Genomic DNA, 24,003 nt, shown 5'->3' with positions numbered 1-24,003 from the left:
GCACGCTAGGTGTGGCTAGTGTAAGTCTCAAATCCCAACCGGTAGCTGCGCACATACTCTGCATAACAACTTTTTAGTCGACAAATTTTATTTTATATCTGCAAAACACTTTATTGATAGATCATGTTGCTGCTGTTGCTTCTGTTCTATTATGTCTCTGTTGCTCTCGTCTATTGCTTGCTCGTTGTATTCCTGACGTCTTTGCCATTTTCTTTATCTCGTCTGTCATTTCAATTGGTTGAATGATAGCCCCCATCTGCGTTTTGACTTGTGGTTTGATTGTGCTTTGGAATGTGACTTCAGTATTCCAATGGCGGCCGATTGGAGCACATAAAACTTTCTCAAATTGCTCTCTTGACGTGAAGGGAAAGGGCAAGTGTGAAATCTGACAGAGACCCACAAATTAATGCACACACCATACGCACATGTATACACACATCAGTGTGCATGCACACACACACACACACACACACACACACACACACACACACACACACACACACTGTGAGACAGTGACACGCACACATGCATGCACACACACACACACACACACACACACACACACACACACACACACACACATCATTCCTTTCACTGCGTTCATTCCAATAAAGAATGGTGCAGGCCAAGGTCACTACAGGCTATGTTGGGAGGTGGAAATTCTCTGACAGCAAAAACGCTCGTGGTTCTGGAGGCCTTGTTGATGGAAGATTTGACGGCAATACTGACATGGACCAGTTAAGGACTGACCATGTTTCTGCTCTTGATGGATGCAAAGCCAGCATGATTTACAGCAATGAAGCCACAACCATCAAAACTTCGAAGTAGTTTACCTTGTTTCACTTTGCCATTTCTGTTTTTCACTTTTCTTCTGTTTGAAATTCACTTCTTGTGTGGTGATCCCGATTTTATTCCTCCACACATTTCAATCTCGTGCTTGTATCCTCCAAACCCTCTCAAGTTTGCAATCCCTTAAATCTCTCAGCACTAAATTGTTCCATTGCATTCTCTGGCCTCCAACTGAGCAACTTCCTTGGGATGGCACACACACCAAAAGCTTCCTACGTAGACGACACTCAACCATGCACAAGGTGTGAAATATCACCAATGGTAAAATCTTGGATCATTTCTCTGTATCCCTTGGTGTCAAGCAGGGTTGTGTACTTGCTCCAACCCTATTCAACCGTTATTTTGATACTGTGATTACACCTGCCATTACTGATCACCAACCAGATGCTGGCTTGTGCTTGTCATACCTCTTGCATGCAGGCCTAGTCGGAAACAGGAAGAAGCTTACATCAGAGGTGTCAGTGGCAGAACTTGAATATGCTGATGATATGGCACTAATCTCTGATTCATATGAAAGTCCCTATGCCTTGCTGCGATCTATGGATTCCACTTGCCATCACATGGGCTCACCATCAATTACAAGAAGACAAAAGCTTTTAGCTGTGTTACCTGAAGATGTTGCCCATCCTCCATCTCCCATTGTTCTTCATCCTGACTGTGATCCCATTGAGATGGTACCATCTTTCCAGTTCACCTCGAAAGTTCTGTCTCCAACAATTGCACTTTGGACGTTGAAATATCAGCACAGATCGCCATAGCATCTCAGTCATACGGGTCACTCAACACCGCATTCTTTGGCACCAGAGAAAGCTTAACTTCTACCAAGCTGAGAGTCTTTGTCTCTGCAGTTCTTTCCAGCCTCGCGTATGTTGTCTACAGAGTATGCGTGTGCACGTGCGTGCACATGCACACACACACACACACACACACGTACCAACACAGACACAGACACAGACACAGACACAGACACAGACACAGACACAGACACAGACACACACACACACACACACACACACACACACACACACACACCAACACACACATGCACACACGCACACGCACACACACCAAGACACACACACACACACACACACACACACACACACACACCACACCATACACACACACACACACACACACACACACACACACACACACACCACACACACACACACACACACACACACACACACACACACACACACACACACACACACACACACACACACCAGCACATGCACACTTCTTTTTCACCTGATGTTTTCCAAATTTCTTGTCTCTCTTCTGTCTGATGATAACATGAGGTAGCGCTCTATCTTCTCGTGGCTCTGTCGGTGGTGCTTTCTTTATTATTTGTTTCTGTGGCTTCTGCTGCAGTATGGTTCCATGACCTGCCCAGGATCCCCATCCTGGTAATGTCAGATCAACATCCTTGGGTGTATCTTCTTCCACTTCCTGTGTATTACCATCAACAATCAATTCACTGCATATTTCCTCCACAAAATATTTTATAAGCAGTTAGTAAGATATATAGTTATTTGGTGTAGTCCATAACATGTGTTTGTGTTTATTAAGCCAATACATTAGAATCAATCATGTACGTAACACTTGGCAAATTCAGTGTGTGTGTGTGTGTGTGTGTGTGTGTGTGTGTGTGTGTGTGTGTGTGTGTGTGTGTGTGTGTGTGTGTGTGTTAATTAATTCCCTAATATTTGTGCCAATCTGTCAATATAATTAATTCCTCGGGTGATTAAATGTTGAACAGTTGCTGCTTTTGTGTCTGTCAATCTGTCTGTCCGTCTGTTCATCTGTCAATTTCATTTATTTAAACACAAACTCTACGTTACATTTCTAACACTAAATGCAAACAAGCTACTGAGTTCAGCTTTAGTTTAATACAAGCTACTTTGATAGTCTCTATCGTATATGTTCTCATCTACTTCTCTAGGAAAGACACGTCCATCTGTCTGTCTGTCTGTGTGGGAGTGTCTGTCTGCCTGTCTGTCTTTTCATATATTTTCATAAATGAATGCTATTACAACCAAAACTAAACATTCCAAAGACCCAATACGGTCAAGTCTGTCTGTCTGTCTGTCTGTCTGTCTGTCCATTTATTTACAGTTAAACCTTGTTAATCCAACATGAGATAATCCAACACCCTCATACTTTGACAAAGGTTAACACGTAAAACCAATACAAACATACCACAAAGCCCTGATGTCCATTTACCAATAATCCAACAGTAGCTTTAGTCCCACAAACACAAGTGGGATAAACATGGTCAGAATAACACGATCTGACCTTACCCACCTTTCTTCCCTTGCCCACTGTTTTGTCCTCACCTCACCTACACATACTTATCCACCTGTTTATACATGTACAGCCACCTGGCATACTCACCTACCTGTGTGTACACCCACCTGCGTTCCTATTCACTTACTGGTCTAAATCTGCTTACCCACCCACCTGTAAGTCTGCCCATCTTCCAACATGCCCACCTACCTACCTACCTGCCTGTTTACATCTGTACACTTTCGATTTCTTCGTTACTTATTGACAGCATAAATCTATTTAACAACAATTTATTAGCTAACTGTTTCTTACTTGCTCCTTGTCCTTGATAAATTCAGCTATGACATCATCATTGGCAAATGCCTCTGCAATGTGACTCTGCTGTCTATGCAAACCACCAGCGTTGTCACGTTTATCATCCTCATCAACTTCTTCAATAACAGATATAACGTTGGATGGATCAAGATTGGCAAACGGCACAACTTTAGTTGGTAGATTGTTATGAGACAAAGTTTCTTGCTGCAAACTGCTAGTAGATTCCTCTTCTAAACGATCATCCATGTCACCACCAAATTTCACATCATGGGCATCTTGATTGCTTTCATGTTCGTCTGATATTGATTCTTCTTCAGAGTTTGATTCTTTGTCCACATTTGCATTCATTTCTTCTGTTTCATCTTCAGAATCGTTTTCCTTTGTATTTCCCTCCTCTCCATCATTCAATAGAACTAGTTGACCATCATCTGCGTGATATGCTGGAATTTTCTTTGCTTTAAAATTCTCCAAGGTTTCTGTTTCCCTTTGTTTTCTTTTTCTTTTCTTGCCTTCTTTAACTGTTGCCAAGGACTCCCCTGCCAACCATGGATTGGTTTGGCTTTCTGAATTTAGAACAACAGGCTGTGTTTCACCCTCATCAGACTCAAAATAAGCATCTTCACTAGATGTTGAATTGTCATCATCGCCATCATCCGTTGGCACTTTGATCTTCTGCTTCAGTTGCCTGCCAAGTTGCTTCTGTTCTGTCAGGGCTTGCCTAACAACGGGATCTTTGTGTGCTCGCTGCAACACTTTTGTTGCCCATTTAGACTTGTTATGATGTCGTAGAGTCATTCGTTCCTATAATCACAATCAATTAACTGCCATAGTTACACTATTTCTATTTGGTACATATTTATATATTCTTACTTACATTCCTGTACAACATGTAAGAACTAACTCAAAACTCAAAGTTACCTTGGCTCGTAAAGCTTCTGCCTTTTCTAACTCTGACTGTGCTTCTTCTGGATCGACGTTGCTCATGCCTTCAGCAATCAGCTTCTCGGCATTTCGTTCTTTTGCTTTCTTCTTCAAACGGCGATACCTAACAACAACCCCAAAAAGAACAAAATTAAAACCACAGACAAACACACAAACACGTACAAACTCAAATACAAATATATAGCACACATTAATATTCAGTGATAGAACACAACAAAAACAAACAATAATATACTTGGACTACAATACTAGTTTACCAGCAATTAATATAACGTCTTTCTTTTTCTATAAGAAGACGCAAGTAGACTAAGTTAACATTTAAAACCAGACAAACAAATTAAAACAACTAGCTAGTCCACTGAACTAGGCCAAATCTCAATACATTTTAGCACAGCTAGCTTATTAATCAATCATCCAAACACTCACTTCTTGCTCTTAATTTTGTTCTGTCTCCTTGCCTTTTGCTCATAAAATGACTGCAGAGCTCTCGCCTTCTGCAACTCGTGCCTTCTTTCAAGAGCCTGAAACAAGAAGAATGTTCACTTTAAAGTGATTTCTCTAAGCAAGAAATGCTGTTTTATAACTTTTTCTAGATCCATTGCTTTCAGAGCTTTCTCTTCTGATTCACTGAGAGCCCGTTTGTTGTCACTGATGTTATGCAGTGCCCCAGGACCGCTCATAAGTGCCATTATGTCTCGCTCCAAAGCAGAGACAGGCTACGCAGACTTGTATAGTATTGTACTGCATTGACGTTGTGTTTAAGCAACAATTGGTATACCTTTAACTGAAGTGTAGATGTAGATGGTCGTGCCGGTGTGAAAGAGTGTTGTTTCAAAGGAAAGAAGAGATGCTCAGCCTAATTAAGAAATTGTACACTGTACTGTAGGTTTAATGCAAACATAATAACTTTGGAAATATAAACAAACAGGCAAACAATCAAACAGACAGACAGACAGACAGACAGACAGACGCACAGACAGACAGACAGACAGACACACAGACAGACAGACACACAGATGGACAGACACACAGACAGACAGACACACAGACGGACACACAGGCAGACACAAACGACATGCAAACAGATAAGTGAACAGACAGGCAAACAGACAAAAAACAAACACAAATACAGAAACACACACACAAACAGACCAACAGACAAGCAAACAAGTGTGATTTGACAAGTAACCACACAAACAACCAATACAGCACTCTTCTGCTGTACCTCTCTGTTCTTCTTGACTATTGGCTGCCATTTGCTAATGTCCGTGGCTGTTTCTCTGTATGCAGCAGTACGTTGCGCCTAAATCAACAACAGTCATACCAAAAAGAAGAAACAGAGCAACAGTTTTTGTATCTCACTCTGTCAGCTTGTGGCTTAGGAAGTGGCACATCTAAAGGATCCTTTGTCTTTTGCATTCTCAACTGTAATAATAGCAAAGTCAATTTAGCATAATGCTTATACATTACTTAATTTAAATGATTAGGGTTGGGACGCGTTATAGATAAATTAGAGAGTCTGAAGGCTTCCAGAGAATAATTATCATGTGCAACCACTCAGACTCTCGGTAGAGACAGACAAACAAACAGACAGAGAGACATACATACATACATACATACATACATACATACATACATACATACATACATACAGACAGACAGACAGACAGACAGACAGACAGACAGACAGACACACACACATACACAATAGACAGACAGACAGACAGACAGACAGACAGACAGACAGACAGACAGACAAGCAGACAGACAGACAGACAGACAAGCAGACAGACAGACAGACAAACAGATGGCTGTTCGTTAGAGTGTTTCTTCTACGTCCACTATGGTCGTTTATCTTGAATTCTTAGTGTTATATGTAGCCTTTTCTGTATTAGCGTTGTTGTTTTCAATAAATGTTCTTTGAAAGACAGACAGAGACAGACACACAAATAGACAAACAGACAAACACACAACTAGACAAACAGACAAACACACTGACAGACAGACAAACACACTGACAGACAGACAAACACACAGACAGACAGACACAGACAGACAGACACAGACAGACAGACACCCAGATTTATGGCAATAACGCCAAACCAGCCATAATTTAAGTGATCTGTTGTATGATTACTCGAACTGCTGGCCATTATGTATTACTCAAATACTGTATAAAATGTGAGACGTGATTTGATGTTAGTGTTCATGATTTTGAGTGACTGTTGTGACAGTTTGACAAGAAAGCCACGCGCTAGAACCAAGTCACATGGCTATCGACCAATTGTGTTTTCACATGTTAGACAATACGGTAGGTCCAGTTTGTTTGTCGTCTCTCTATTCCACCTGGTGATATTGCTACATGGCAAGAAGTCGATTTTGAGCCTCTCAAGACAGGAGCCATTGGACAGCAGGTAAATGTTTTCAGAATGTGCTACATGCAAAGATATCATTCAGTATTATAAAGTACGCATGCAAGAATATGGAAGCAAATACACAGAGTGGGATATAAGGCAAAATTTGGTTGGACATCGTGTTTTAGCAATAGAGGTGGACCTGACATTTTAAATTTTGGGAATTCATTCTTATTTGATTTCGCAATATTTTCTTGTAATTACCAACATCAACATTTAGTTCAATTTCTATATTTGTTGCATCGTATTCACTACTGTATTATCTGTTATCAAAATATAAACATAAAATTTGGCTTGTTTTTGTTGTTATTGTTATTGATCATGATGACAACGGGTGGTTGTCATGACGGTTACAATTCATCGTAGTTTAAACTTTAGTTAAAAGCAGCAAGGTCTGTAAATTAACAACATCAAGAAATGACCAAACTAATCAAGAGCATGTTGTCAACAAATAACTTTGTTACCAGCTTGTGGCCCTCCCACCATTTATCCTATTCGACTGCAGCTCCTGCAATACTGTAGCTCGTGCAATAAATGGTGCTTGGGGTAATAAATATGATATTTTGCTCTAAAACATCATTTAGCACTCACATATCTAGAGATCATTGACTCTAGATCTTGCTTGCTGCTTCCGTCAGTGGTCTGGGCTTTTTGTTTCATTCATTGATTCCCTACCATCCATACACAATAACAGTCATGTAGGCATGTCCGATCAAAGCAAAACTGTGGTTGGTCACGAACACCAGTTGGTCGGTTAATGACCGATGAACGACCGTTATAATAACTGGTGAGCAACAAAGGCAATTGCAATTTGAAGAGTTTTGCAATTTTTGTTCAATTTACGGTGTCATGTGGTTGTCATATTTGCATGAGACTTCCAGTCAATAAACAGTTTGTGGTAACGTTGTTAAGCTGGCAGTGGTTTCTAACAACAAGGATATGACATCAGCAGTCCGACTAATGCTCATTCATACAACAAATTTAATAAATACTTAGAGCAGGTTGACAGATTTACTTAACAGCTTATTTGCATAGAAGCACCAGCACAACATTGACACATTACCAGCTTTTTCTTCAGTTCTCCATGCTCAGCTGTCCTCTCAAGACTGCTAAGGAGATCACCAAGTTCAATCGTTTTACCTGCAGTAAATATAGAATCAGTTGTAATGTATATACGTTTTGTGTCAAACTCAATCATATCAATGATTATAGACCGACCGTCTGAAGGTCTCAGGTTCAGTTCAGAAACTTCTCCAGCTGCTTCTGTTCGCCTTGATTGCTTAGAACTAATAAGAAAGATCAATCAAACCAGACATGTAATAATACAAACAAGGTAAACAAAATGACAAAAAACAAGTAAATGCAAACAAACAGATTGACAAGCAAACAGACAGGCAAAACAGACAAAGGACAACCTAATAAACAACAAATAAACAAACAGATAAAATAAACAACAAAAACATGCAAACAAACAGACAAACAAACAGACACACAAACAGACAAAGTAGACAACAAAAACATGCAAACAAACATGTAAACAAATAGACAGACAAACAGACAAACAGACAAACAAACAAACAAACAGACAGACAAACAAACAGACCAAGAGACAAACAGACAAACAAACAGACAAAATAAACAACAAAAACATGCAAACAAACATGCAAACAAACATGCAAACAAACATGCAAACAAACATGCAAACAAATAGACAAAACAGACAACAAACAAACAGACAGACAAATAAACAAACAAACAAACAGACAGACAAACAAACAGACAGACAAACAGACAAAATTTAAAAACAAAAACAGACAAACAAACAGACAAACAAAGAGACAAACAGACAAACAACAGACAGACAGACAAACAGACAAACAAACAGACAGACAGACAAACAAACAAACAGACAGACAGACAAACAAACAGACAGACAGACAAACAGACCAAGAGACAAACAAACAGACAAACAAACAGCCAGACAAACAGACAAAAACACTGACAGACAAAAAACTGACAGACAAAAAAACTGACAGACAAACTGACAGACAAACAGACAAACAAAACAAAAAACAAACAGACAAACAAAACAGACAAACAAACAGACAAACACACCAAGAGATACAAAACAGACAAACAAACAGACAAACAGACCAAGACACAAACAACAAACAGCCACACAAAAACAGACAGACAACAAAGAAAAATTCTTACGACTTCTTTTTATCCAACAAACTAATAGCCGCCAGCATCTTATCATGCGTCTCTGTTTCTGCTGTCTCCAAATCATCATTCTAATCATATTCGTCTCAAAACTCCATAACCAATGAGTGACATACAAACACTTGCCTCTTCCTCACTGGCACTAATCGCAGCATCTTCAAACACATGCTCGTCCTCAGCTACATGCTTGTCTTCAGCATCGTGGCCATTCATAATGCCATCACTACACAAACACACACAACCCAACCCTTATAAATTTCAGACATCATTTTGTAATAAATCTAACATGTTTGACTGTTTGTTGTTCGATGCTTTCTTCTTTGTCTGTGAACGTTTGTTAATCTTCAGCGGCCGTTGGTTTCTTTTCTTTTTATGTGAGGGTAAATCTGCCTGTAATCAAACAAACTACAGTACAACCAACACAGATAGCTAACTTCTTTTCAATTAACCAATTTAATTTAATTAATCAATTAATATATTATTTCATACAGAAAGCCAATATTATTATTTTATTATATTATATTATATTATATTATATTACATTATATTGTATTTATTGTATTGTATTGTATTGTATTGTAGTGTATTGTATTGTAGTGTAGTATACTATATTATATTGTATTATATTATATTGTATTGTATTGTACTGTAGTGTAGTGTATTGTATTGTATTGTATTGTGTTATCTCATTCTCCCTCATTACGAAGCTGCTTGCACAACATCCCTTACAGACTGTATAACCCAATCCGGATTCTCCTTGAATTGAAACCCTTAGGCAGTGGTCAGTGTTTGTCACACTGTTTTTTACTCATGTTCGAATTATCACTACTGATTACAAGCTTTCGCTAACTGTTTATTTCAGTACGTTCTACTACCATACCTATTCATAGTTTTGGTTTTTCTTAAGCCACCCTAATTTTAGGGGTCTATAAATTTATTAAATGAACTATTACGTAATCTAACAAAGATGGCTGGTTCCAAGCCTACTTTATTATAATATTATATTATATTGTATTGTATTGTATCGTGTTATATTATAATATTATATTATATTATATTGTATTGTATTATATTATATTGTATTGTATTATATTATATTATATTGTATTATATTATATTGTATTATATTATATTATAATGTATTATATTATATTATATTGTATTGTATTATATTATATTGTATTGTAGCGTATTGTATTATATATATAATATAATATACCATTTGTATAATATAATATATTATTTATTTCTTTAATAATTATTAATAGTCAACCAATCATTTCACTAACATATTTGTATTTTACCGGCTCATTCGCCGTCTCATCTTCCAACACTTCCGTTGCACTCAACTCATCAGACGACTGATTTTGCCGTCGTGCACATTCCAGTCGCCTCCTGCACGTTTACACAAACCAACTCCATGTATCACAACAAAACAAGCGCAGACAAAATCACTACTTTTTCAAAATTAGGATTTTCCTTCTCTGAGTGACTGCTCTAACTCGCTGCCGCGGTTGAAGCCTCAGCCTTCTGTCTCTTGTGGATAGAAACATTAGGCTTATTATCCGGGAAACTAGATTGTCTACAGCATTAAATTCAACTAGCCACTGATGTCGAGTTTGAGTCCGTTCAACAGGTTCCTGCTTCGCATTACGCGCGTTGTAAAGCCTGGAGAGGCGATTCCGCACACAATCAGCGCTAGCACGTACGACAAAGCGGCAAGTCGTTTTCGAATTGGTCTCTACACGTCGTTGATGTTGGCTGCTGCTTTGGGAAGCTTTGTGGTCGGTATCAGAGCTCGTAGAGAAAGAGACAGAGCAAGAATAGAAAAGAACAAAAGAGCAACGTGACACGAGAGAGTCCTATTAACGTTTCATATCGACATGGAGTTCTCTGTGTGTTGAGAACATTGACTGCATGTGAGGTCCTATAGGACTGTACCTGATGAGGACTGGATGATGAGTGTAACATCTGGTCTGTTGTATAGACAGTATCTACCGGGTGATACCTGCGGCTTTATACCGTTTAATAATTTTTGAGAGTGAAATAATCTGTACATTCGTGATTCGTTTATATTGTAGGTGTAATCCTTTAATTAATTATATTGAGAAATTTGTAGGAATGGTGTTCAATTGTATGAGAGGGAACAACAACAACAACAACAACAACAAAGAATTACAGACAAAATGCCTGCAATGCAAACAATAACATCAGCAGTGTAGCCAGAATTTTTACCCAGACCTAGTTGATATTAATATCACCTTTTTATATTAATTACTTATAAATTAGTTAATTAATTAATTAATTTTTATGTTAATTATTGTACAAATTTGTACCCATGAATGAAAACGTTTTTCGTTGCTTTGAATCACTTGCTAGAGACATGGACCAGGATAACCCTGTACTGGATACTGCAATGCTTTGGAGCACTGAGGCTAGGCAACTCCAGACAAAATGAAAGGTGACATAAGTTGCACCTACCCACTTGACAGCACAAACCATCTACTCTAGTATGGTTAACAATGGCCACTATACAGTCTAAACCCACAGGTTACTATCTAGACAGGGTTACTACTCGAACACGGGTTACTATTTTTCAATGTTTGCTATCATGGTTCAAGTTGAAGTTTAAGAGGAACCGAACACACTCAACACTGTCAAGTTATGGTAACCCCTAGTCACGACTGGTAGTTTACTCAGTGTCCTCAATATCAAAAACCATAATGTCCTCGCAGTATCTGGCATTGATTCAAGGCATAGGCTACTAATCGAGCACGGGTTACTATTTTTCAATCTGATCAGGTCCATTCGAGCAGGGCTACTAATCAAGCTTAGGTTACTATTTTTCAAACTGATCAGATCCACGGGTTACTGTTCAAGGAAATACGGTAGATGACGAGAGCAAGAGCAAAATTTGACGTCACAACAACTGAATACAACTAAGCAGTCTTACAGTTTGTCCTTCGTGGAAATACCTTGCGCTGTAGACTATCATCTGTATGTACTGGACACATACTAAAGATTTCCTTTGACATTTTATTACAAAACTGATTTCAAGAAATAACTCCCATCGGCACAAGTAAATCATCACTTGCTTATATAGATAAATATAACGGCTCCACGGACAACCAACCGGCTATATGTTAGAGTAATAATGGAGCCCACCGTGTCGATCCTTGTTTCACCTCTTTCTGAATTTCCTGAGTAATAACTCGAATGTCCAACGTCGTTGCACACGATGCTCTCCTCGTAGCTTCGTTGAATGGAAAGACGAGGACAAAGCCACCGACTCGCGACGGCAGTTTTCTTGTTTCGTTCACACCGTGAAATCGGGTTTTGGGTAATCCGTCTCCATACACGGTGTTCGTGCATCCGTCTGGAAATCGGTTTATGTCACTTGTAGTTCCATATAAGAATGGTGTTGTCGACAAATCGTCGGTATTATTATAGGTCACATGACTCGGATTTGGCTGTGAGAAACTAGACTTGTTCGATCTGTCTTCGAATGAAGAAATACCCACAGACGTCTCATCACATTCTGTTGTCCCCAAATGAGGTACAGAATGGTTTGTACTCTGAACGACATGAGGATGTCTTGCTGAGTGAGCGTGTGCTCTGGTAGTCCCCGATGTACGTCTCGTTGTTCGGCTAGGGTGTAAACTGAATCGAAGTGTCGACGACAGACACGCGGTGAGTAATCGCCGTTTGCTCGATGCGACTCTGCCTGTTTCTTGAACATCTGTCCAGTGCCTTCTCTGCGTCTGAGTCTTTGGGCGTGAACAAAAATTGCCCAACTGACGAGACGGTAAAGATTGTGACTTTTTTCTAGCAGACGTCATCCTGCTTACATTCTGCGACCGTGAAACGACAGACGACGTTGTTCGTGTTTTCGCTTTTGATCCCACACCGAGCGGTATCTTGTCCACATTCCTCAACCCCAACAAATCGATGAGATCATTAAGTAACGGTTTCTTCACCATCACATCGACTCGACAATCACAGTGTAGAGCCGGCGAAAAGTTAACCTCCAATAACCACGGCTTCATTTGCTCATCGATGAGAACGTCGAACCCGTACAGTTCAACACAATTATGAACCAACGGCACAAGAGGCATCTGAGCCAACAACGTCAACATGACGATACGAGTAATTCTCTGCCAGAGAAGCGGTTCGTCGCGTTCTAGTCCGGCTAAATAGGACCGAAGCTGGCCAAGCGTCCACTTGCAGCCGCATCCGATACCCTCCTTTCCCTGTGCGTAAGTCGGCGAATACTTATTAATCGATGTATTCGTAAGATGGGAATACACATTGTGCAGTGATGAGAGATTAAACTTTTCGGTAGCGAATCGAGCCAGACCCTCCTCGTGGATATAAATGGTAAGCGGCTGAAAGGAGACGACAGCAACATAGAGACGAAGATCGAATTTGTAACCAGAGACGAGCAGAGGGTCACAAATGTATCTCTGCACCACAGACGGACCGTCATAGGTCAATTCATTCATGTCGCGTAGCAACGAGATGCCACGCCCACGCGACAGGTCGGCGGGCTTACAGATCCATAGCCGCGATGAGTGACGACGACAGGCCTCGACGAATTTCGTGTAGTCGTTGGGTAGTATGTAGCCATCCGGGAAATAGTCATAGACGGTGCGACCGTATACTGCCTGCATGCGCCGTAGAGAGCGAAGAAGGCCGTCCTTGCGCGTTATTGTGCTCGACTTGGGGAAATGGGTGAGACGCTGGTAGGGACGTAATTCGTGGTGATAGCGTAAACAGAAGTGAGACGAGCGCCAGAAAATGTTCCAGCCTGTCAGGTCGTCGTCCTCTTTCTCTTCGAATTCGCGGAAGCCGCGCGACAGAAAGACCTCTCTCACTAGCTCTGGACACGAGGTGTCGGAGCGGAATACGAAGCTGCTCGCCATCGGCCCGGCATTATATCACACGTCTAGATCTTTATTGTTGTTGGCATCATGACGACACTTAGTTGTCACGTGACTGATTAATAATAAAACTGCTTCGGACCGGAAGTACAAACGATATATTATTTGTTGAAAAATTAGCAGCAGAGTTGGTAGTCAACTGTATTGCACTTGAGTTACAAACTGTATTATTTGTTAAAAAATTAGCTAATTAACTTATACAAAGTTGGTAGTAAAGAGACTAGAGCTGTATTGCACCGAATTGAATTAGCTAACTTTTAGTCAAGAGAATAACTGCACTGTATAATTATCTGCGCTTGAGTTACTTGCAACCAGTCTAGCCTATCTGTACATGTTACGATCGGATGTTTCGCTGTATGCATAGTGTAGGTCCTTCTTTTCTTGCCCAATGCGCCACCATCCATATCTTGCTATTCATGAACCAGAATACTCAATCGTCTCGCGCAGCCAGTCCCTCCCCTTTTTAGGAGACATGTAGCCTCGCAAGCCAGGCATGTTCGCGCCGCGCAGTCACGCACGCTAAAAGGAGGAGCTTTTGCCAGAATTGCTCCAGCGCGCGCGAGAACAGCAAAAGCTCCTTCTTCTAGATCCTCGTGTGATTCACGCGCGTTTAGCTCAGCTACTCCGCGGAAGAGCCTGGCTTGCGATAGTCTCGTACAGCCAGTCCCTCCTCAGTTTCGACTCAAAAAAAAAAGAAATAAATGTAGGAATTGTTTAGAAGTAATAGGAACAAGATTTATATAATATGAACCAAAGCCAGACATCATTATTATAAAATGTAGGAAATGTGGGGGTTGGAAGGATTCAATAATGATGTCTGGCTTTGGTTCATATTATATAAATCTTGTTTCTATTACTTTTTATACAATCTCTACATCTACAGGTATTTATTTTTTCAGAAAAAAGTTTTAAAATTCTAGTTTGGTTATAAGTTTTAGAAGTGCGAAAGCACAACCTATTCCATTAGAGGGGCACAGTCCAGATGTTGCGCGAGGAGAACGCCTCGGAATCCATCTTGAATTTTGTATACATTTTTCAAGTTCATCGAAATAAGCAACCTTTACAAGACAAAGCTTAAATATTACAATAAGGTAGTACATTTTCTGTATTCTCACAAAAAATGAAGATGCGAACGCTTTGCAGTTCACAGTTTGAGTAGCCGTAGCAAATTCAACACTATCTTTGTAGACTCTGCAAAGACGGAACGCTTTAAATATAGCAGTTAGAGGTTAAAAAGCTAAATTTATCTGTTTTCGCATTCGTGTTTATGCATGTATGAGCTTCGGATAAATCCTGCACGTGACCGGAAGTATAACGTCTATTGTAATGTCGACGACATCCGCAAGAAGCCAGCGTAGCGCAGGGAAGCACGGAGGTGCAAGACGAGGGGCTGGTTGTCGGAAAATACAACTAGACGCAGAATACAAAATATTAAGACTGGAACGATCTACTTACGACAGACTCCTCGCTTTGAGAGATCGCCATACTTGCCCAGTTTCAACTCGCTTGCCGAATTTCTTTTGAGGCGCGTACTCAACTGCAGGTTAGCTTGCTTGGTACTTCTGTATCAATTCACGAATAACAGTCAAAGCTTACGCTTTTTCAGCTGTCAGCCATTGTCCACTTCTGTACGGGAGCCTACTGCGATTGGTAAGTCCGGCCACAGCACTTCGATCGATGCACTATTCTCAACACCGATATCACTATTCTTCAATCTAGGTGACGATTCAGCAACATTGGAGACTATAGCTTCCCATTCTAGAGAACGTACAGACCAGTCTGACTGTTCGATAGCTACAGGTAGCCTAGCTAGTAGATTACTGAGAATAGAGAAGGTATATATATATACATACACGTCTACTGTCTTGTACAGATCTTCGTGATTTAGACGCATCTGTCAGACACGCACCAGAAATGATTTCTACTCCTGTACGATCAGGCAAACTCAGTTCAAGGAAGACCTTTGTTTCCATCTACACTTAGTCCAGTAAACTCTGAAAAGTACGACAGTTGACTTTGCACGTCTATTTGTGCATGTGTCTGTAGATATCTACAAAGAATCTTAGGTCTATACAGTGTACTTGCAAAATATGCAAAGAAGCTATGCAGTGTTTCTGTTTAGAGGTTTGAATCAGACGTTATATTTTAGTTGCATGCATGCAATAATCTGTAGAGTAGTAAATGTAGCTTAATTCGCTTCAGAGCTACGAGCATATGTGCATGTGTGTGTGTGTGTGTGTGTGTGTGTGTGTGTGTGTGTGTGTGTGTGTGTGTGTGTGTGTGTGTGTGTGTGTGTGTGTGTGTGTGTGTGTGTGTGTGTGTGTGTGTGTGTGTGTGGCATCAAACGTGTCTCTAGCAAACCTTAGAAGCCTGAGGATTCAGCTCAAACAACACATCGCGTATAAAAATTATTACGGCCACTCACCATCACAATGACGTCATTAATTAATTAAGGTCTCCTTTTAGTCAACCCTCCTGTTGGTAGAGCAGCATACAGGCCTGTACTGTACATTTTCTTGCATCCATGAAATGGCATGCATATTAGCAAAGCAACAACAAACAATTAACACAGACATTGCATACATGCATATATGGTCACTGCAAATTTAACTTAAACCTTCCGATAGCACCAGCATGCAGCAACAGCAACAGTAGTAACAGTTAACTAGCACTCTCATAGCTAGTATACAGTACAAGCATTCATATCTTTATTTGCTGTTTTTCTTAGACACCTTCAATGATACACTGGAACAGAGCTGTACTTTAGCACACACATATAAAATAGTACAGTCAGTATGCCCTTGCAAAAATTCTTATGACGAGAGAAATTCGATCTGGATCTTGATTTCTCATAAAGAAGAAATCACCAGGCATATGCTAGATCTAAAAAGTCAGTCAACAGGAGCCATGTTGCACCCACCCATTAACTAATCAGCACAAAATGCTATAGCACTCTAGGCAGGGCCGGCAGAGCAGGGTGGGCCAGGTGGGCTATGGCCTACCCAACTTTTGAAAATGGGACTTCCACCTCCGGGCTTTAACGAGAACTTCAGGAAATATTGGTTCAAGTGATTAATTAAATAAATTAGCTATTTTTTGTTACTTAGGCAGGGCTTGACCATGCAAGACATTGGCCCACCCAACATCTGGAGTGTTCCGCTGGTCCTGCAAAGCATGCAAGCCGTTTTGCTTGTGCATAAGACTCCACGACGTACAAATTACAAAGTACACTGTACTGTTAGGTAATCTTGGACTGATTGTGTCGAGAGTGATTATGGTGAGGGTCACAATTGCATGAACTGCCCTTGAAGTGGAGTAATCCTACAACTAAATTGGGTATATGTTTTAACCAACCAGCATTCACTATAGCACTATCAAAGTCATAGGCAACGGAACCATGGGTACATGGCCCCACAAAATTGTTGCTCGATATATGCGCCCCCACCACATATGGCAGTCTGCCGATGTCTACAGCTCATGATCATGCAGTGTGTGCCATTTATAAATAAATAAAAATAAATAAATAAATAAATAATGAATAAATGAATGAATCCAGTTGACAGTACATGTATGTCTGCAGAAGTGGAACTCTGACATAATTAATTAGTGACAAAATTATCAGCATTGTCGGGAAAACGTCGACTAAGCCAGCTACAACTTCGCGGGTTTTCGGATTTGAATGTCATTAGAACTGTCTGACAGGCTACTACAGCCTGGAACTCTGCATTGTAGTTAGATTTTGTTGTGATGAAAGTGCTCTTAACATCATAAAATGAATGAATGAATGAATAAATAAATAAATAATAAATATATAAATAAATAAATAAATAATAAATAAATAAATGATAAATAAATAATAAATAAATAAATAGCAAAATAAATAAAGAATAAACAAAATAAATAATAAATAAATAAATAATAAATATATAAATAAATAAATAAATAATAAATAAAAAATAAATAATAAATAAATAAATAAATAATAAAACAAATAAATAAATAATAAATATATAAATACATAAATAAATAATAAATAAATAAATAATAATAAATAATAAATAAATAAATATAAACAAACAAATAAATAAATAAATAGTATCATGTTGTATATATAAGCTATACTCCCCCCTCACAAAGACATTCCTTGGCCTATAAAAGTAAAAAGTCAATCATAACACTTTGTATCCAAATGACATCAAGTCACATTGCAATCACAAATGTTCAACTGTTTATCCCACACTTTTTAACAAAAAAATAACACAAAATCAGGTCTCCACCTCTAATGTCACGGCCCAGACAACCATATATTATAGAATGCTAAAAAGTTAGTAGAGCTACATAGCCATTTTGCCTTACTTCTTTATGAGAAATAACGAATAACGAGTTCCATAAGACTTTCTGCATGAGCACTTAGCAATTGTCTTACAAAAATGATCCAGACAATAAACCAAGGCCAGAAGAGCAAAGTGATCAAAAAATGCAGAAGATGGTTAGTGCCTGGTCTGCAAAGTAAATATTAACAAATATATATAATAATCACAATGACCAATTTTCAATGAACAATGCAACTCTACAATTACTACAACAAGCCATACAATCAATCAATGTATATTTTACGTGTGGCATATGTAAATTGAAATTTACTTGTAACTACTCAAGTACTACACATAGTGACTCCTTGCCATATTGTAATTGCATCATGAATAATAAACGTTGGTCAGGCTGGCTAGAATTCTGGTGTCCTCTGTGTCTCATATATTTCCAAGTTTCCGTAGTGCAAAAACAGCCAAAGAAAATACAATGAGTTTCTGTTAGCAAACTTAGTAATCTATAAATAAATAACTATATATAAATATAGTTATATATATATAAACTCTGGTCTCTCTCTCTCTCTCTCACACACACACACACACACACACACACACACCACACACACACACACACACACACACACACACACACACACACACACACACACCATCCATTTGCTGCTTGTGCTCTATGATTACCATGAGAGTACAGGAGATGCAGGCCAAAAAACATCAAGTCTACACTGCTCGAGGTCTGTCTCGACAAAAATGCTGGTGATTATAAAGGCCTTGTTGTTTGAAAGTCTGATGACAAAACTGACATGGAATCCTTGAGGCGAAAGAATGACACCGTTAGTGACTAATAATAATAACTAAACACTGTTTGAGGTCATCATGCCAACAACGTTTCTGTCCACCGACATTGCGCTTGCAACCAACAAGAGCAGACACAACAAGCTGCTAGGGTAAGCAATCATTGAACATCCTTAGGAGATGTCCAAGAAAACGGAGATGACGTTGTAAGAGAATAGATGAGACCCTTTGCTGTTTAGCTATCTTGCGTATTGTAGTGTGACGCTTCTGCTCCCTGACAGAAATCCCCAATATAATTCAAAGGCAACGAATCAAAAAAGACTCAAGACGACGAACATGAGGCTCAAAGAGGACGATGCACTCAAGACCATACAGCAAGGTTAGAAGAATCACACTGTTCAAAAGACGAACCTTGGTCCTGGTCTTGATCTTTTACGTTGATACCACAAAATCCAAGAGAGTGACTGGAAGGCTTGTGAGGCTTTACAGATTCTGGAATTAATCTCCGTGTCCAATCCACAATCATTTTGAACAATGCTGTGCTGCCCAAGTACTGGAAATAAGAGACAACTTCAATAGGCTCGTCTCACAGCACAAGGTGGATTGGTACAAGAATTTGAATGTGTGAGCACTCAAATGGTAGGACTGCTAAGGTTTTTGTCTTTTTCAACTAATAGCAAGACCCAGTTTCTTATAGCAGTTTGATAGAGAGTCCAGCATTGTGGTGAGGTCACGTCAGAGAGAAGAGCCATATCGTCAATATACTCCAGATCAGTCACCAAAGATTCAAACCCCGAGATCTTCCTGTTCCCAACAAGATCAGCATCATGATGGTAGGCTACTTTGATGCCCATTCCTTGTGATCTGTGCTCATCCAGAGCCATGTGAATGGTAACGTCAAAGTATAGATTGAATAAGGCAGGTGCCAACACACGGCCTTGCCGGACACCGTTGGTGACAGGGAACTTGTCAGATACCTTCCCATTAGTCTTTACTGCAGCGCTGGAATTTTCGTGTAGGACACAAATAATGGCCAGCAACTTGGGAGGCAACTGATATGAATAATGAAGAATGTGCCAAAAAGCATCGCGGTTGACCAAATCATATGCTTTTTTAAATCAATAAAACAAGCATAGATGGGATGGTGATATTCTCGTGCTCTCTCCATCAATAGCTGAAAAGAAAAAGTTGGTCGGCCCAGCCTCTACCGCGACGGAACACACACACACACACACACACACACACACACACACACACACACACACCACACCACACCACACGCACGCACACAGTCACACACACACACACACACACACACACACACACACACACACACACAGACACAGACACAGACACAGACACAGACACAGACACAGACACAGACACACACACACACACACACACACACACACACACACACACAGACACACAGACACACACGCACGCAAACACACACGCACGCACACACACACACACACACACACACACACACACACACACACACACACGTGACCCTAGATGCTCGTGGTTGATACGTCATTAAACGTGTGATTGGACGTCTTAACGTCACGTGACCATGGCCGATCCTGTGTACAGCGCACGCGTGCATTTGAGCGTCCTTACCGTATAACGGTGGTAACATGCTGCGTCGGCTGCGCGGCTCCGACGACGACAACGTTCTACAACACGGAAAGAAAGCAACATCACGCCGAAATGCTAGAACGGAACACAGACGGAAGTCGTATAAACAGATGGGCGTTTCCGCTTACTGATGACTGCTGACCTTGAGGTCCTGGTGCCGGCGGATAGTATGGCTGCTGTGGTGGATACCCTGGAGGTAGATACCCTGGTGGTGGATATCTCTGTGGTGGATATCCCGGGGGTGGGTACCCTTGGGGAGGATAGCCCTGCTGCGGCGGAGAATACTCTGGAGGCTTCTGCAGCTCGTCTGGGTGTGGTGGTGGTAAAGTTGCCATCTCGTCTCACCGAAAAATGAGAGCGGGACCGTTCGATGAGAAAGGAAATGTACACCGTACTAAGTAACCTCGTCTGTGACGATAACCCGGATGTAGTTACCACGCAACCAAAACTGCCAACAGAGCGAATCGTTGAACTGTATAATTAATATCTACGCTCGCGCACGCATGTTTTCGGAAGGTTGTGGCTCTAGCCTTGTACCCAGGGCCTGCACGGTGTCTAGAGATTAATTCTACGTTTTGCAAGTAAGAGAGTAGGAGGAGAGAAGAAACTAGACTCTCCACCCATCACGTGCAGAAGCAGTGGGGGAACCGAGCCTCCAGAGCGCTAACTGATATCTCTGGGTACTGTACCCTATACCTACTGTGTACTACTTAGATGCATCTTATAACCGATAGATTTCAACATAAATCGATACGAAAATGTCACAAACGTTAAAGTACTGCATCAAACAACGAATAGAAGTCTAGAACAAGTACAGTACAATGAGTATCTGTGTCAAAAACATACGTGACCGACGGTCCCACCATCTTCTCATTCTCAAACACCCTCAAGAATACACTGAAATAGTATATTAATCAGATACAGTGACTTTAATTAAACGCTAATTTGTGTCTTACAAAGATGATCCAGACAATAATCCAGGGCCAGAACAAAAATGTGATCAAGCAATGCAAACCATGGTTAGTTCCACGACGACTACAACAAAACATGTAGTTATAACAGTATCATAATATACAAGAGTGTCAATTGGCTAATAGTTTAGTACTCTAATTGGGTGTATCCTATTTATTGATATGACAAATTCTCAAACAAACTTCAATGACTCGGTTATCAATAGTTAGATTGACATTTCTAACATAATTTGATCACAAAATTTTTGTTTGGTAATATATGACTATGGCAACACTTGGACACTCTATTGCTAAACAGCTGCTTCTATAGCCATACAGGCAATTTTCCATAATAACCATTAATATGCAGCCCGTAAAACTCGTAAATGATTATGGTAATTCCTACACACGTGGATGCCTTCCACAGAACATAACCTACCAATACCCTCAAGTAGCCAGACCACTCTGGATCCTCTCTCGTTATTTGTAAAACAGTTGAAAGCAGTCTCTATAGCAAGAGAGGAGTGGTTTGGCTACGTGAGACTACAAGTTTTTAGTCACCCACAGAGCCACACAGATTACCCACAGCATGCAATACGGCCATGATCGATGACAGTCTATTCTTTGCTATTCAAACCCTCCTGTTATTGAAGCAATCTCTGGGTCTATCTGGTGCTATGGCACTGCATATAGCGCCAAGCCAATTTTTGCAGCACTATAGAACAGCACCTAATGTCCATTGCCAATCATGCATAGTGTATAGGTATACCAGTATGTCAGAGCGAAGAACGATTGACTTGTACTATTGCCCAAGCAAAAGTAGGTCTGGTGACTCTCAGTCTGGTTATGAGATGCATTCATATTTACATAATGTACCAATCATATCACATACTACATATGTATACATGGTACATACATACATTGTCCAACTAGTATGCGTGGGCGTGTCCTTGAGTCAAAGTATGCGCAGCACCAAGTAAGTATTTGGCGCTGCAAATGCAACGCCAACCAGTTCAAGCTTGGGCACCCCCGCTAGTAAATTACTAAAAATTTCAGTTGAACTACAAGGTGTTACACTTTTAGCAATATGACCCTGCCGTCTTCTTGTGAGATGCGTCATTATCCCCAGGGGGTATGGAATGCGTGAACGGACGAAACTACTAAACCCTTTGCAATCACGCAAACATACGCGCAGTCGAAAAATAGCAACGGGAATGTACAACAGTTTGCAACAGTTTGCACTTGCTGCATGAAGCGGCTTCTCTAGACACGCCTACCATGCATGCAACCTGCGAACTCCTTCTAGACGATGCTAAATCACAAACATGAACGTACCTCTGCACAACAGTAGTAGTATGCTGAGCTGCTGCCGGGGCGCCGACAACGACAACGTTCTAAGAAGAGAGAACATCAACATGCAGCAACGGTCGCTTGGAAGGGCGTGGTCAACGGCCTACCGTCGACTGTTGCTGTTGTGCTTGCGCCGGCGGCGGCGGTGGATAGTATGGCTGTTGTGGCGGGTAGCCCTGCGGTGGATAGCCTTGCGGTGGATAGCCTTGCGGTGGATAGCCCTGTGGTGGATAGCCCTGCGGTGGATAGCCCTGTGGTGGGTATCCTTGTTGCTGTTGCTGTGAAGCGTCGATTCCGTAAGCTGGCGGCTTGTCTTGCTGTGGTGGTGGATACGACATGTTGCTTCACCTAGAGTAAATATTTAGTCTTGCAACGACGTCCAAGTTGAAAGAGTGCAGACAAGGTTTCCTGCTTTGCAGACACCGACCGCACAAATCGCGCGCGCTAATTAATTATTATTAATGGGCGTTAGCTGCAACGCACTTTCAATAAAACCAATTATTTTTATCCGAGATGTGAGGGTACAGTAACGCCGGCGTAGACCACCGACTCAACGACTAGCCACAACTACTGCTCATGCATTCATTGCCAAGAGCGGATGCTGCCAATTAAGTGTTGCAATAACGCACGAATGACTAGAGACACGCGTATACTGTAGTAAACTAATTTTTAGCTGTTTTTAAAATTAGACATGTCTTGGCATGTGGTGTCTAGTGTCGACGTCCACGTGACCTTGTCTCATGACATATTTGCATCTTGTACACACCCGTGTTCGTCACATTCTCAGTACCAACAGTCGCATTTGTTTACGTTCAATATTTCAAATTTCAATTAATGTTCCTTACGCTATAAATAACACGAAGGACACCAGTCGCTCTTCGAAAGTAGAGAAGGTCGCTTGCTAGAGGAGGTCGCTTGCTAGAGGAGGAGCGAAAAGGAGCGGCGGTACAGGGGGAACAAAGAT

General features: G+C 40.6%; 4 protein-coding genes and 1 long non-coding RNA gene across 9 annotated transcripts; 1 reads left to right on the top strand and 4 right to left on the bottom strand.

Moving 5' to 3' along the window:
* Positions 1-80: 80 nt before the first annotated feature.
* LOC134186366 (U3 small nucleolar RNA-associated protein 14 homolog A-like) lies at positions 81-10,557 on the bottom strand. Of its 2 annotated transcripts, XM_062654314.1 has the most exons (16): positions 10,494-10,557; positions 10,340-10,430; positions 9,322-9,425; positions 9,162-9,258; positions 9,027-9,106; positions 8,031-8,098; positions 7,876-7,952; positions 5,761-5,823; positions 5,624-5,701; positions 5,177-5,254; positions 4,983-5,114; positions 4,825-4,919; positions 4,375-4,501; positions 3,454-4,257; positions 2,104-2,304; positions 81-385 (listed from the first exon to the last, which is right to left on the bottom strand). In XM_062654314.1, the coding sequence occupies exons 4-16, from the start codon at positions 9,246-9,248 to the stop codon at positions 122-124; spliced, it is 2,154 nt and encodes a 717-aa protein (XP_062510298.1). In that variant the 5' UTR covers positions 9,249-9,258; positions 9,322-9,425; positions 10,340-10,430; positions 10,494-10,557; the 3' UTR covers positions 81-121. The 2 variants fall into 2 exon arrangements, with proteins under 2 accessions (XP_062510298.1, XP_062510299.1); XM_062654315.1 differs by lacking the exon at positions 10,494-10,557 and having other exon boundaries at positions 10,325-10,340.
* Positions 10,558-12,057: 1,500 nt separating this feature from the next.
* Positions 12,058-14,036, bottom strand: LOC134187039 (probable tubulin polyglutamylase TTLL2). The gene has a single exon (XM_062655153.1). The coding sequence runs from the start codon at positions 13,955-13,957 to the stop codon at positions 12,179-12,181; it is 1,779 nt and encodes a 592-aa protein (XP_062511137.1). The 5' UTR covers positions 13,958-14,036; the 3' UTR covers positions 12,058-12,178.
* A 1,260-nt stretch (positions 14,037-15,296) lies between these two features.
* On the top strand, positions 15,297-15,819 carry LOC134187482 (uncharacterized). Its single transcript, XR_009971117.1, has 3 exons — positions 15,297-15,518; positions 15,582-15,625; positions 15,695-15,819. It is a non-coding gene; the product is annotated as an uncharacterized LOC134187482 (long non-coding RNA).
* A 735-nt stretch (positions 15,820-16,554) lies between these two features.
* Positions 16,555-21,077, bottom strand: LOC134187327 (uncharacterized). 4 transcript variants are annotated; one of them, XR_009971076.1, is made up of 4 exons: positions 20,868-20,886; positions 20,722-20,777; positions 18,402-18,477; positions 16,555-16,720 (listed from the first exon to the last, which is right to left on the bottom strand). XR_009971076.1 is itself a non-coding variant. In XM_062655439.1 (4 exons), the coding sequence occupies exons 1-3, from the start codon at positions 21,072-21,074 to the stop codon at positions 18,446-18,448; spliced, it is 318 nt and encodes a 105-aa protein (XP_062511423.1). In that variant the 5' UTR covers positions 21,075-21,077; the 3' UTR covers positions 16,555-16,720; positions 18,402-18,445. The 4 variants fall into 4 exon arrangements, 3 of the variants coding, with proteins under 3 accessions (XP_062511423.1, XP_062511424.1, XP_062511422.1); XM_062655439.1 differs by having other exon boundaries at positions 20,722-20,814; positions 20,882-21,077; XM_062655440.1 differs by lacking the exons at positions 16,555-16,720; positions 18,402-18,477 and adding an exon at positions 18,492-18,803 and having other exon boundaries at positions 20,722-20,814; positions 20,882-21,077.
* Positions 21,078-21,454: 377 nt separating this feature from the next.
* LOC134186956 (uncharacterized) lies at positions 21,455-23,473 on the bottom strand. The gene is made up of 4 exons (XM_062655059.1): positions 23,147-23,473; positions 23,025-23,083; positions 21,696-21,774; positions 21,455-21,636 (listed from the first exon to the last, which is right to left on the bottom strand). Exons 1-4 carry the CDS (start codon positions 23,375-23,377, stop codon positions 21,616-21,618), a joined length of 390 nt encoding a protein of 129 aa, XP_062511043.1. The 5' UTR covers positions 23,378-23,473; the 3' UTR covers positions 21,455-21,615.
* Between the last annotated feature and the right edge of the window lie 530 nt (positions 23,474-24,003).

Source organism: Corticium candelabrum, chromosome 11 (assembly GCF_963422355.1).
Source record: "Corticium candelabrum chromosome 11, ooCorCand1.1, whole genome shotgun sequence".
Lineage (NCBI taxonomy): Eukaryota > Metazoa > Porifera > Homoscleromorpha > Homosclerophorida > Plakinidae > Corticium > Corticium candelabrum.
Note: the sequence above shows the minus strand (reverse complement) of the source record. Positions and strands in the feature narration are given on the sequence as shown.